The 14962-nt window shown below is 38.8% G+C and overlaps 1 protein-coding gene across 2 annotated transcripts in view; it reads left to right on the forward strand.

Moving 5' to 3' along the window:
- cubn (cubilin (intrinsic factor-cobalamin receptor)) overlaps nt 1–14962 on the forward strand; it is a 200085-nt gene that overhangs the window by 144808 nt on the left and 40315 nt on the right. For both annotated transcript variants that reach the window (XM_067578819.1, XM_067578821.1), the window contains 5 exons: nt 3499–3702; nt 5915–6064; nt 6192–6313; nt 7125–7350; nt 9610–9797. In XM_067578819.1, the coding sequence (XP_067434920.1) occupies nt 3499–3702; nt 5915–6064; nt 6192–6313; nt 7125–7350; nt 9610–9797 (890 nt within the window). The remainder of the gene's footprint in view (nt 1–3498; nt 3703–5914; nt 6065–6191; nt 6314–7124; nt 7351–9609; nt 9798–14962) is intronic.

Consider the following 14962-nt stretch of genomic DNA (forward strand, 5'->3'; position numbering starts at 1 on the left):
AATGTCAACTAGAAATTAATAATGTAAACTTGCCAAATTAAAAACAAGATTATTTGTGTTCATGAAAAGACCATGAGATGAAATTTAGATTCAGTGGTTACAGAGCTGAGTAGCTTTTAGCAGACTTTTTAATTTGATTTTAAACATACTGATGGAACTGCAGCTCTTCGTATTGTCAAGTAGGGCATTCCACCGAGTTGTGGCTTTTACAGAGAATACTGACTACCTAAATGCAGTGCGACGAAATGGTATGGTACAATCTCATATAGAGGATATTCTGGAAGATCTAATAGAACTTACTGAGCGAATGTACATAAAGTCACATAGTGGAGGAGGGACCATGTCATAGACAAGGCAGAAATTTGAAAATAATCAAAAATTCTCAAAGTTCAGTGAACTGTATCTCTCAAGTACCCTACAGTGATAGAAACACATTGGCTTTTTGTCCAGAGTTTGTAGATATTGTTTGTATAAGGACTCAAGAGGTCTTATGGCTGTTTCTCCAGCCTGCCCCCAACATGATGACATAATACAATAAGACATATGGGAAAGAATCACATCATATCATATCATATAAATATCTTGGTTGTGTCCAAAGAGAGATAGTTTCTAATATGTCTAAAATATGCTGAGTTGTACTTTATGGTGTTAACTGTTTTTTTAAACATGTTTCTAGGAGTTCAAATTTGGATCCAGTGTCACACCAAGATATTTAAAATCAGTGACTATGTCAATCCTTTGACCTTTGATGAGAATATCAGCATTAGGAGGTTGTACCATGGTTTTATAGAAAAATATGCCTTTGTCTTGTTTACATTTAGATTCAGACTTGATTGATGAAGCCAATGTGTAGTTCTTTCCAACACAATTGTTAGCTCAGCAGCTGCTAAATCAGCTGTTTTTGCATGTATGTACACAACAGTGTCATCAGCATACATTTGTAGCTCTACATCATGACACTGTTGAAAGAGATCATTAATATATACGCTAAATAATAGGGGACCTAACACTGACCCTTGTGGAACACCCATTGTGCACTTCACGCTACTGGACAGTGTGTCACCAACTTTAACACATTGTATCCTATTAGATAAATATGAAGACATCCATGCAAGTGCACTAGATGAGAAGTTAAATTTAGTTAGTTTCGATATTAAAACATCATGTTGACTGTGTTGAATGCTTTACGCAGACCTAAAACTACAGCGCCAGCTACTCTCCCATTATCTAGTCTTGAATTAAATGAATGAATGAATTATTATTATTAATGAATTATTTGCTATAAAGCCAAATTGCATATGATGTAGACCAAAATTGCTTGTATTAAGATATGTTGTCAGTTGTTCAATGACAACTTTCTCAGCAACCTCTGAGAGTACTCGCAGTATACTTATGGGTCTGTAGTTACTGGCTTCAAGGCGGACTCCAGATTTAAAAATGGGCATAGCAATGGCACATTTCCAGTCATCAGGAAAGGAGCTGTATTTAATAGGCAAGTTAATTAAATGAGCAATGGGGGGAGTTAAAATATCTTTGTGTGATTTAATAAACATGGTGTCAAATTGTAAAGCATTTGTACTTTTGGAATTTTTTAAGGAATTGATGATTTTGTTTACTTGTAACTCATTAGTCTATACAAGCTTGAAAACCTGGCCTGTAGCGTCTATAGGAACAGTATCCAATTTTCGCACATTTTTTTCCTAGCTCATATACAGACTCAAGAAAAAAATGATTAAAGACAGAAGAAACAGCAAGATGAACTTCAATTAACTTTTCCTGTATTTTGAGTTTAAATCTCCTAAAAATTTTGGCTTCCTCCTTATGAGAATATCAATGTTTTTCTAGATCAATTTACTGTTGCTTTTTGCCTCGTTCAATATATTGAGATAAAAACGAGATTTAAGTTCTTTTGCCTCTTGGAAAACTTTGTTCCTTAAACATTTAGAAATCAGCATGACAGTGTCTGTTCTAGTTTTAATTTTGGTCCTTAGTGCAGCATCTCTAGATTTCATTAGTTTCCACAAATTTTCATCAAACCACGGTAAATTGTTTTTATTTTTAGATTTTATCTGTATCCTCACATTAAATTCCCTCACAGAGTTGATTCTGTGAGTAAAAGTATCATAGCCATAGTCCAGATCATCAGAAGACGGTACATAATCCCAGTTCAAACTGTTAATTTCACTGACAAATTCTTCTTACCTAGCTCTGGGTATACATTGAAGGATCATTGGCTTAGTTGCTGTGGTTCTAAATATATTTTTAGTCAGTTTTCTCACACATAGGATTAGGTTATGATCTGATAAGCCAGTGATTAAATTATAACTTTTAGTTATTCTTTCTGGTTTGTTAGTAAATATCAGATCAGTTTGTGTACTGGAGAATTTTACAATCCTCCTGGGCCTTTTACTAGTTGTCCTAGTTGGAATTTCTCTGTGATCAATTTTAGTTTTTTCCTCTTAGATTTATCCTCCCAGGTCACATTAAAATCACCCATAAGTAATAATTCTTTGTTGAGATTGCACTCTTTCAAGACTTCTGTGAATTGATCATAGAAAGTGTCATCTGCAGAAGGGGGGCTATAGACACCTATGATGTTAAAAGACATTTGTTGGGCAATACAGCAGAGAGTACCAACAGTACTCCAAAAAGCTTGCTTGTCCATGTGGTTGGGATCACCACTGGTGTTTATCCGTTCCACTTTTTCCTCGATGTTTACTCTGATGTTTACATTTGAAAACCTTGACCAGCCAGGTAGCAGAGTCAGCAGGAGGGTGAGCTGACCATTTCCCTGTCCTAGTGAGTGACTCATACTCATATGTTATCATTCTCATAAAGTCCAATAATGTCCACAATGTTCATAATGTCCAATATTATTCATAAAAAGTTCACAGAAGTGCACAAATTTAGCAGAGGTGACAGAGAGGCAATTAGATAGGTCCATGCTTTCTAGAGTCACCTGGCTACAGGAGCCATTCAGCTCAAACTTGCAGAGTACACCTAGTAGTTGGGTCCAATCAAGGTCAAATAATGTACACCCCACATGCCAACCACTCTACAGTTCGTTTGGTACCAGACCGAGACCATCTCCTCTTGAGGGACTTGGTGCAGTTGTTTTGGTCCACACCTGAGTGCAATTACTATGTTAACACCTGCCCAAACGAATCACACCAAGGGGGAAAACGAACCAGAGTTCAATTTAACCAGACTAAAAAGTGCAGGTGTGAAAATACCCTAAGTTGCCAGGTTATTTGGTACACCTAATATTGTCTAAAACATGAGTAAATAAGTAATTTGCAATTAAAACATCATAAAGGTTATAATTTTCAGTTTTGTTGAGCCTTTATTAGAGTGTTGATTCAATTTTATGGTTCTGTTGAATTGTATTGTGTTGTACTGTCCTTTCTCATTGTCATAAATGAGGTATTTGTGGTGTTTGTGTTCAATTTTTGTGAGTCTGTCTGTGCCCCAGTTACATTTTCATGTTGCCTTTGTCAGAATGTGGTGGGGTTCTGAACAACCCAGTGGGTGGGAGCTTCACTTCGCCTGGATACCTGGTGTCCAACTACAGCAACAACCTTAACTGTGAGTGGCTAATCCAGAATCCACAGCACATCAATTCCTCCATTGTGGTGCTCATAGAGGACCTGCACCTGGAAAACCACCAGACCTGTGAATCAGACTACCTCCAGTTCCGCTTAGGTAAGTCCCACACAGAGACCATTGGCTCTAGGATGAACTACCTGAGGGTATTGCACATTCATTTCGGGTCTTGGGTGTCAGAATAATAGAGCACTGGGAGACATATGGTAGTGACACTCAAGACAGCCGCAGAGGATAAGCAGGGTTTAGCCAACCTAACAAAAAACCTTGCTCGACCACTGCTTCTCTTGCTCTCTCTCTCTTTCTCTCTCTCTCTCTCTCTCTCTCTCTCTCCCTGTCCCTCTCCCTCCCCCTCCCTCTCCCTCCCCCAGTTGTGATACTAATCGCAATACTTACTAGTTTGAACATAGGTGCAAACTTTCATGAGTTTTTGCACATCCCAAAGGCCTCAGACGTGTTCGTAAAATGGCTGACTTCCTGTCTGGTGAAAAAATTCCTAAAAAAATTATTTCTGGGTAGAATGATGAGAAAAATGATCCCACCAAATTAAATGAAAATCAAAGCAACTTTGTTCCAAAATGGCAGATGACTTCTTGTTGTCAGTTGGCGGCGCTATGACTATGACTCAATATTGATATGTAGATGTGTTCAGGCCTAGACTTTTATCAAGCATGTGATATTTGGGCCGGTTTGGACAAAGTCTAGTGGAGTTACAATAATTCCTTGTTTCATGGCGAAATATGCAAATTGACCGGCACGCCATGTCAAGGGCATTCCACGAAACTCATGATTTTGATAACTCGAAAAAGCTCTTAAGATGACATCCACCAAATTTGAAGTTGGTGGGTTTAAATCACTAGGTGGAGTTTGTTAAAACACAGTGCCTGCAAATGGCAAAAACGGGGCAAAAAAAGTTATGTGAAAATGGCTGACTCCCTGTTGGACTTAGGATATGGCTTCAAGTGTTTTTTTGTGCATTTGGACATGATACATGTGCCCACCAAATTTCATTCACCTACGTAAAATTTAAAAGTGGGGGCGTTGACTTTGAAATTTTCTAGGGGGCGTCCTCAAGCCATTTTGCCACACCCAAGCCCAAGACCCATATTAGATATCATGTTTCACAACTTCCTATTTCATGGCGAACAATACATTGCCATGGCAACAGCTTTTGATGAAAACTCAAAAGCTTCAGTATTTAGCATCATCAAAGTTTTACAACTTAGCTGACCAAATTTTAGGTGGATCTTGTTAAGCTGATAGGAGTAGTTAGTAAAAGAATGGGGCTTTCCTGTTGCCAGTAGGTGGCACTGTGACTATGATTCAATATTGGCCTGTAAATGTCTTCAGACCAGGACTCTTATCGAGCATGTGGAATCTGGGGAAGATCTGGCAATATGGAGTCAAGTTACAACAGTTTGTATTTTCATGTCAAAACATCAAAATTTGAAGTGGATCTGGTCAACCTCCAAGTCAGGGCTTGTAAAAGTACAGAACCTGTAACTTCCTGTTGTCAGTAGGTGGTGCAATGACTATGACTCAATATTCACTTGTAGATGTATTCAGGCCATGACTCTTATTAAGCACAAGAAATTTGGGGAAGATTGGACAATGTACATTTGACTTACACAACTTCCTTTTTCATGGCAAAACATTGAAGTTTGCTGTGTTGCCACAGCAACAGAGTTCAAAGAAAATTCACCATTTTGATAATTTTTCATTGCAAAGTTCTTTAGATGACACTCACTAAATTTGAAGATTAAATCGGGTTAAATCTCTAGGAGGAGTTCATTAAAACACAATGCCTGCAAATGGCAAAATTAAAAATCTAATATATAATTCCTTCAGATACAATAGGGCCTTCACACCACTCAATACTTGGGCCCTAATAATAACAATTTTTCAAAATACAATAGGGCCTTCACTCACTTGGTGCTTGGGCCCTCATTCTTCGAAATACAATAGGGCTGTCGCACCACCACTTGGTGCTCAGGTCCTAATTAAAGCTGCAAGCAACAATGATCAGGCCCTCGCACCTTTGTGCATGTTGAGGTGTGCTGCAGTTGAAATGCTGTTATTACATTTTATGTTACATTTTCAAACATACTGTGTCAAATCAATATCAATATGAAACTGATGGATGAATGGATTGTATACCCTTTGTACGTTTTGCTTCCTAAATTTTCTTCAGGATTAATAAAGTATCTATCTATCTATCTATCTATCTATCCATCTATCCATCTATCCATCTATCTATCTATCTATCTATCTGTCTATCTGCTTTTGTTAAACTTTGTACATGTTCCTTCAGGTGACTCAAATGGGGAGCAGTTGGCCAGGTTTTGTGGGCAAAGCACTCCTACAATTCCCATTGTGGTCTTCACTCCAGAGCTCTGGGTCCATTTCCAGAGTGATGCTTCCCAGGGAGACCTGGGCTTTAAGGCCAATTATGTGTTCTCTGGTAAGACAAACACTGAAAGCTTCATTAACTTCATGTACCATAGGGCATACTTAAATATGAGATTATTTGTCTAATATAGCACTCATAATGTTACCATTATCTTATATGAATTATTTTTTCTTTGTAGAGTGTGGAGGCTGGCAGACAAGTGAGGGAGGGTCGTTATCCAGTCCTAACTATCCCAACATTTACCCCAGCCCCAGTCGCTGTGCTTGGCTCCTAGAGGCTCCAGTGGGTCACACTATTACGGTGAGTCCTGGCCTGGTACATTGACTGAACTCAGACTGGAGGGAATTCATGCTGATGTACTATCTGTGGTGTTTAAATGATAATTTCTCATATTTGTATTGATTATTTTTACATTTGCATTTAATCAATCATTTAATCATTGGAAGATACTTTTATCCAAAGCAATTTAAGTGAAGTCAAGCCTTAGAAGACAGTGACTGAAAAGAGCCTTGCTTTGGTTTTTTTAATAAAGTAATAAATCATGACAGCGTTACTTCCGTTTTCATAGAGTCTTTAGATTTAGATGCTGTTACCTTGATGGACTTAACTGTGAATTGATCATATTCATAGAAACTATTAAAGTCCTATCTCATGGTGGATTTTATTCCCTCCTGCACCATGGGTCAGACTGGGAACAAAATTTGGCCCTGGCAATTTTCATCTGGACTGGCCCCATTTTTCCCCAATATACACAATTACGAGTTGCATAAAGCGATATCAGGCTATTATAACATATAGGCTAAGCAATAGATATCAAGGTGACACCCTAACAACAGGCGTACTTACAGGGTTTCATGAAATAATGTAATAAATAAATAAATAGCCAAGAAATTGTCTAGAGGAAAGTCAGCGCCCCAGGAGACGCACTTAGGATTTTATTCATTTGACAATCGATATGGGCAATCCAGCTCTCAGCGCACTTATGCTAAAATCAATCATCCGACATTGTGTTGGCAGCTGATCTGATGCAATTCACACATCAGGCTTAACAGTCTATTACTACTATTTAAACCATCGTTCAATGGTTTCCACTCCCCTGTCTTACTTACAGCTAACCTTCAGCTACTTCAACCTGGAGCCCCACTCCACATGTGGCTGGGATTCTGTCACTATCTTCAATGGCGGATCCCCTGGCTCACCCGTTATTGGTCAATATTGTGGGACCAACTCCCCAGGAACCATCCAGTCAGGATCCAACAATCTTGCTGTAGTCTTCCTGGCTGACCATAGTGTTTCCAGAGGAGGCTTTGTGGCGTCCTGGTTTGCTGATTCCTCAGGTGGGTTCACACTAGTGAAATTGACATGCAATACATGTTGTTATACCATCAGAGGACTTTTTTCTCAATCTCCCCACACACACAGATATCGATGGGTGACAAATGAAAGGAAAAATTGGTACAGGTCTGAATGCTTGACCCGTACAGTGAGGGGATGTGTTGGCTCTGTTATGCTGTGGGGGGCTGGCATGGTTTGGGTCGTGATTAAACATTTCTATCCTGATGGGAGTGGTCTCTTCCAGGATGATGATGCCCCAATTCATAGAGCACGAGGTTCACTGAATGATTTGATGAGTATGAAAATGATATGACTCATATGCTATGGTCTTCACAGTCACCAGACCTCAACCCAGTTGAACACCTACAGGAGATTTTGAACTGACTCGTTAGACAGTGCTCTTCTCAGCCTTGGCATTAATTCTACAAGTATCTGGAGCTCTTCTGGTGGGATGAACACCATTCTTCTTTATAAGGAGGAGTTGTATTGAGTTACTTTTGTGTCTTTTTAATGCAATCAAACAGAATAGGTTTGCACTCAAAAAATAGAGTTGAGAATAAAACTATCAACACTGCCATCAAAAAATGTTTTATTGCAAGTAAAATAAATTTGTGATTAAAATGTGAATCAAAACTTTTGTTTCCAAATCCAAAGGTTTTGTTTGTGAATCCAAAAGTTTTGCTTGCTCTTGAGCTGAATGTCATGGGCAGGACCTATGCTGAAAGATGTAAGACACATCCCTATTGGCCAGTCTTGAACGGAGTGACGGTTTGGCAACAGCCACAGTTAGTAAACGAGAGAGGGAGTTTTGAAGTCCATGGAGAAGACAATGGAGAAGATAATCAATGCGTAGGTATGTTTACGCATAACTTCTGTCTTAGTAATAGCAATAATGTTACGTTTGAACTGGTGCATGTAGATTACTTTTGTTTAATGATCTGTGGTGTTGTGATAGGTCACAAGCAAGTGACTAGCAAATTGAGCTAAGCTAGCAGCTACAGACTGACAAAATAATATTTATTTAACCCAGTACAACATCACAGATCATTTAACACATTGATTTTCTGTCTCTGCTCCTGCTCTGTCTTCTCCATTGACTTCAAAACTCCCTCTTTTGTTTCCTAACATGGATGTTGCCAAGCTGTCACTCTGTTCGAGACTGGCCAATAGAGGTGTGTCTTATATCTTGTAGTGTAGGTCCCGCCCATGAAATTCAGCTCAACAGCATTTCTGATTTGCATTTCAACTACAGATTTATTTTACTTGCAATAAAACATTTTTTGATTGCAGTGTCAATAGTTTTACTCTCAAATTTATTTTTTGATTGCGAACCTATTCTGTTTGATTGAATAATAAAGATGCAAAGGTTACTCTGTAGAGTTGAGTTTCATATGGGGAGAACAGCACCGGCTGAAAGAGACAAAGGAGGTATACCAGAGGAAGCTGGAGGAGGAGAGCAACATGAGGAGGAAGAGAACAACATTAGGAAGGTGTAGACTGGAATGGAGACCAACTCAGCCTGTAAGCAGACAGACACACAAGGTGTATCCAAGATGCTCAAGACTTGTGGTGTCGAACTGCACCACGGGGACTGTGCTCTCCCCTGTCCTATATGTCCTCTATACACCTCTGCTTTCAAATACAATTTGGGGTTCTGCCACATGCAGAAGTTCCACCTCTGTTTCCTGAGGAGGCTCAGGTTCTTCAGTGTCTGCAGCAAGCTGCTGCTGCTGAAGTTTAGCCTGTCTGTGGTTGCCTGCATTCTCCTCTATACTGTGGTGTGCTGGCAGCATGAAGCAGCATGAAGGAGAGGGATGCTTAGCAGCTGGACATGCTGGTTAGGAGAGCAGGCTTGGTGGTTGACATGGAGCTGGTGTCATTCCCAGTGAGAGAAACCCTTAATAAGCTGCCTACCATGGAAAATGCCAACCACCCCCTGCTCAGCACATTTGTCAACCAGAGGAGCACATTCAGTGGCAGATAGTGTAAAATCTTGACTTGAGTCTAGTTTTAGACATTTTATTAAGTGCCTAAAACTGATTGAGTGTCGGGAGATGATACTCTCTCCCTTTTTTTAAAGGTTTCATGTGCCTTTCTTACTGACAGAATACTTTGTAGGTGTGCTTCCCTGCCAGTGCCAAAAAGTGCAAGTAAAGAGGAAGGCTCCAGCCATTCATTTGTAATATTAGAAAGTATTCATTTTATTTGTGTGATTATTTTATATATACACTGTGCAATTACAAATGTTTGTTTTTGACCAGGCTGTGGAGGGGTGATCCATGCTGATACAGGAACAATCAAGTCTCCAAATTATCCCCAGAATTTCCCAGCCAATGTGGAATGTTCCTGGCAGATCATTGCCCATGAGGGAACCCACCTGGAGATGAGGGTCAACAGTGATTTTGAGATTCCAGACAGCACTGGGAGCTGTCAGAACAGCTATGTCAAGGTACACAGCTAAGCTACAGCTGTTGTGCAGCATGTTTAAATGATGGGTTAGTTTAGTGTCTTGTAGAAAGAAGAAAGGCAGACTGCATTTTCTCTATGATGATCACACCCAGCGGGTTGAGAAACTATTACTGTGACTGCTGCACTCGGGCCAACATTTTCGGTCAATTATTTATTTATTGAGTTTGCCCACATTTAACTTGAGCAGCATTATACAAAAACAAACATGTGTACATGTGCCCCTCAGCCCATCCTTGCAAAAAAAAAAAAAAAAAAAAAAAAAAAAATTATAATAAATAACAATAACAAAACAATTGACAATTGAAGCAGCGCATTGTCTCTAGAGAATTCAAAATTTTTCAAAATTATGAATTTCCAAAAACTTCATATAGGGGCTCCATAAACAAGCAAAGTTCTTGTCCTTCCTTTTTTACAATATATGTCTTTCTCCAAGGCTAAACAGGCTGCAAGTTCCTTTGTCCACATTCCCATAGAAGGTATGTCAGTCCTCATCCATAATAGTGTGATTATTCTTCTGGTGTGTTAAAGTCCAGTCAATGAGCAGCGACTGTTGCAGAGTTACAACAAAGTCTTCAGGGTATATTCCAAGAACAGAGTTTAGCTTGTAGAAGAACTGCCTTTCCAATTATCAAGCTTGTGCATTCAGCCACACGCCAGAATTGCTGCCGTAAAACATGTCACTCAATTCAATTTATTTATATAGCGCAAAATCACAATGAAAGTCATCTCAGGGCACCTTTCACATAGAGCAGGTCTTGACCATACTCTTTAATTTACAGAGACCCAACAATTCCCCCATGAGCAAGCACTTGGTAACAGCGGTAAGGAAAAACTCCCCTTTAACGGGAAGAAACCTCAAGCAGAACTCGGCTCTAGGTGGGTGGCCATCTGCTTTGGCTGGTTGGGTTGAGAGAGAAAGAAAGGGGGGAGACATTTCCCAGTCTCCTTTTAATGAATATCCTACACATCTACTCTCCATGTCTCATGGTTTTTGCAAGACAATTCTTTTGATTTTGTTAACAGTAAGCCATAAAACAAAGAGAACTGACCTTCACCAGTCATATGGGTTAGAGTTTGTTCCTCGATTTTAGACAATGGAGTTATAGATGACAGTTGCTTATGTGTGGATAGGATAAAATATTACAGCTTTAAGTAATTAAAGAAAAAAAATTTTCAGAATGCCATATTTCACACACAACTGAATATGTGTCAATAGATTACCTTCTACATATAGGTCTAAATATTTTCCACACCTTTGTTAAACCACAACTTAAATCCCCAGTCTGCCCAATGAGGTGTGAAGCAACTATTACCCCATATGCAGGAGAACTGCAACAGTGCAGGTTTATCTCTAACATGTTGATGTGCAGAGTACCAAACTGAGATGGTATTTCTAAGAAAAAGATTCTCTGTTTGTTTGACTAGCTTTTTAAATAAAACGTTGTTCTTAACTAGGCAGCCCAGTAATACTTTTTCAAATTGGGGAGCTGAAGCCCTCCCCTTTCATATGGTAAATATAATAGCCTAAGTTGGAGTCTAGCTTCCTGTTTATTCCAGATGAATTTGTTCAATAAATCATTGATAGTATGAAAAAAATTGTTAGGCAGGAAGCAGAAGTGATTAAAAAAGATACAAAACTTTGGGTAACACTATTATTTTATTATATTTATGTGACCAATCATTGATATAGGCATTTGTGTCCATCAGTTTAGCATCTCCTTTACTGTAACTACCAAGGGGTCATAATTTATGGAAACCATTTGTTTAACCTCAGGGCTAATTCTAAGTCCCAGGTATGAAAATCGTCTTTAATGACTTGTGAAAGGTGTATCTGTAATAGGCTGTAATCGTTCATCTTTGTTCAAGAACATTGATGCAACTTGGAATTATTTATTTTGTGCCCTGAAATATCTCTAAAAGCCTTGATTAGGTTCATTAATTGGGGAATATTATCCTCTAAATTTGTTAGAAAAAGTATGACGCCATCCACATACAACAATATGTGAATCTCATAACCACCAATAGTTATACCTGAGATCCCTCCATGTGCTCTTATGGCCATAGCTAAAGGATCAATGGCTGATACAAATAACAATGGTGATAAGGGACACCCTTGTCTTGTCGAGCATCGAAGATTAAATGGTTGAGACGTACAAAAACTCATAAGAATTCCCGGCAAATTTAGTGATTTCCAATGTGTCCAACATCAGGCCACCTGTAAGCATTATGATGTTATTGATTGCCCTGTCAGAATGTCTTTTCTTAAGTTGCCACACCAACAATTCTCTGCATTTTTCTCCTTTATCATAATAAGACTGTTTAAGCCACATTAAACTCCTAGTGACTTTGTCAGTCAATCATGTATTATATTTGGCTGTCATAACTTATAATTCCCTTACTTTTAAATGAATTATAATCATCATATAAGTCTCCCTCCTTTATTTGATTTTCCAATGTTTCCATTTCCATACAATGTTGATTAGCTTTAAAATCGGTGTAACTGATAATTTCCCTCCTGATGTATGCCTTAAATGCCTCCCATCTTACACAAGTGTTAGTTTGATGAAGGCTTATTTCAAAATAATTATTGATTTTTCTTAAAGCAAGTTTTATCAAGTCTGAGTCCTGAAGCAACTCAACTGGGAATCTCCATCTCCTGGGGCAGTGGACAAATGCATCTATCTTCCAATTTTAACGACAAATCTGCATGATCACTTATCATTATATTATTGTACCAACAGTCTTTAGTTTTGGTCAACAATCAGGAGGAGACCAAAAAGTAATCAATACATGAGTAAGTTGCATATGTGCTTGAATAACAGGAATATTCAATTTTGTATGGGTGTATTTCCCTCCATACTTCAACCAAACTGAAATCTTTGACTGATTGCATCAGTATTCTCCTTGTTTGTAAATGGGTAAGATTGAGGTTGGTAGAGAGATCCTTTGTGGGCACTAAAGTGCAATTAAAATCCCCGCCTATGATGTATATACCCTGCAGAGTAGACAAAGTGTGAAAAAAATCTGAAAAAAACTGCTGGATTGTCATCATTTGGGCCATAGTTACAAACTAGATTCAGTTTGGGCAGGGATATATTACCCTGAACAATGATATATCTTTCAGATTGGTCATGAATGATTCGAAAAACAGAAGGGACTGGAACACACTGATTAATTTGCAGCCTTTAATTGTGCAAACAGACTAACGTTTCGACACTACTGTGTCTTCATCAGAGTCAGGGTGGACAAAGACATGAGGCAAATAACATATTTGTTATTATTGAAGCCTCCCTTCTTTTCTTGGGGACACTTTTGATATACTAAGTACTATTAAAGAGTTCAAATATGAACAAGCTGATATCCTGGTAACTTTTAATGTGCAGAGCCTGTATACATGCATACCTCATGAAATAGGCGTTGATGCGCTTACCCATTATCTATCTAATGGGTAAGCGCAGGTGGCCAGTTGGGATTTTGCCTCCTAATGAATTCCTATTGACACTATCAGAAATGATTCTCACCATGAACTTCTTTAAGTATTTAAATGCTTACTAACTGCAATCTCGTGGCACAGGTATGGGCAGTGCTTTTGCCCAATCCCATGCCTGCCTTGTTATGGGTCTATGGGAAGAATATTCATAACTCACTCCAAAACACATTTTTGTCCAAAATTGCTTTGTGGAAAAGATACATTGATGATATTGTGGCGATATGGAGAGGTGACAGAGGAGAGCTGTTTGATTTTCTGAAATATATAAATTCTGCTAACTATCTGTCTTTCACTATGGAACAGCATGATACCTTTGTCCACTTCCTAGATCTAACACTTAACAAGGGAAACAACAGTACTATTGAGACTACAATCTACCGTAAACCCCTCAGCAGAAACACACTTTTAAAGGCTGAAAGAGCATTTCCAATAGAGGGGTTACCCTACATCATACATCTCTGCTGCCTATCAGAGGGCCCTACATTCAGAGAGGGAATCCCTGTTTTTTAAAAAAATTAGCGGTACCATCACTTCCTCACAGATCTTTTTCTCTACTGAGTACTCTCCTCTGGCAGGCAGGGTCAAAAATATTATCCTTAAACATTGGAATGTCCTCAAAAGTGACCCATCTCTGTCTACTATCAGCTCTGTGCCTCCCCTGATCGTGTTTAAATGTTGCCACAATCTGAGAGACAGACTGGTTCATTCTGATACTAAAAAAACATCAAACATTGTCTCCTGGCTGCCTAATCAACCCATAGGTTTTTTTCGTTGTGGAAACTGTGTACAATGTTCTAACTCATCAGACACCAAGTACTTCACACATCCACGTACTGGTAAAAAAATACGTCATTAAATCTTTCATCAATTGCAGTAGCACACACGTTGTTTATATGCTGAAGTGCCCTTGTGGCTTGGTTTATGTTAGACAAACAAAAAGAGCTTTAAAGACTTGCATATCTGAACATAAGACTGCAATACATAAACAAAACATGGACTATGCTATGGCTCGTCATTATGCGCAGGCCAAACATGGCTCTACAGTATCATTAAAGTTCTGGGGAATAGAAAAAATTTCACCCTCTCCTAGAGGTGGTGACATCATCAACTCACTGCTTCACAGAGAGGCATTTTGGATTCCACTCTAAACACGGTGCAGCCCTTTGGCATAAATGAAGAACTGAATTTGTCATGTTTCCTCTGACTTGTCATACTTCATGGATGTTTGCATTTGTACTTAAGGTACTTTTATCTCTGTAACTCTTTAGTAGGGGTTCTGTTTTGTTTTTTCTGCTTTTGTTTCTGATATGGTGTTGTTCCTTTGGCATTGTTGAAGAACTAAGTACGTCACGTTTTTTCTAGTTTGTTACTTTTGTTGGATATTTGTACTTGGATTTGATGTATTTTATTAATTGCAAGTGGTTTGTGCTCTTTTGTGCCTGACATGTGTTGAGGGTGTGGCACTCGGACACTGACCATGGCAACTCCCACCCCTGGATTCATTATCCAATAGATTTGAAACTCTGTTCAACCTTTTATCTAATTACAACTGCATACCTGGTTCAGGTTGATTACATATGTTGTTTGCCTCATGTCTTTGTCTACCCTGACTCTGATGAAGACACAGTAGTGTCGAAACGTTAGTCTGTTTGCAC

This window comes from Thunnus thynnus, chromosome 21, assembly GCF_963924715.1.
Source record: "Thunnus thynnus chromosome 21, fThuThy2.1, whole genome shotgun sequence".
Classification (NCBI taxonomy): domain Eukaryota; kingdom Metazoa; phylum Chordata; class Actinopteri; order Scombriformes; family Scombridae; genus Thunnus; species Thunnus thynnus.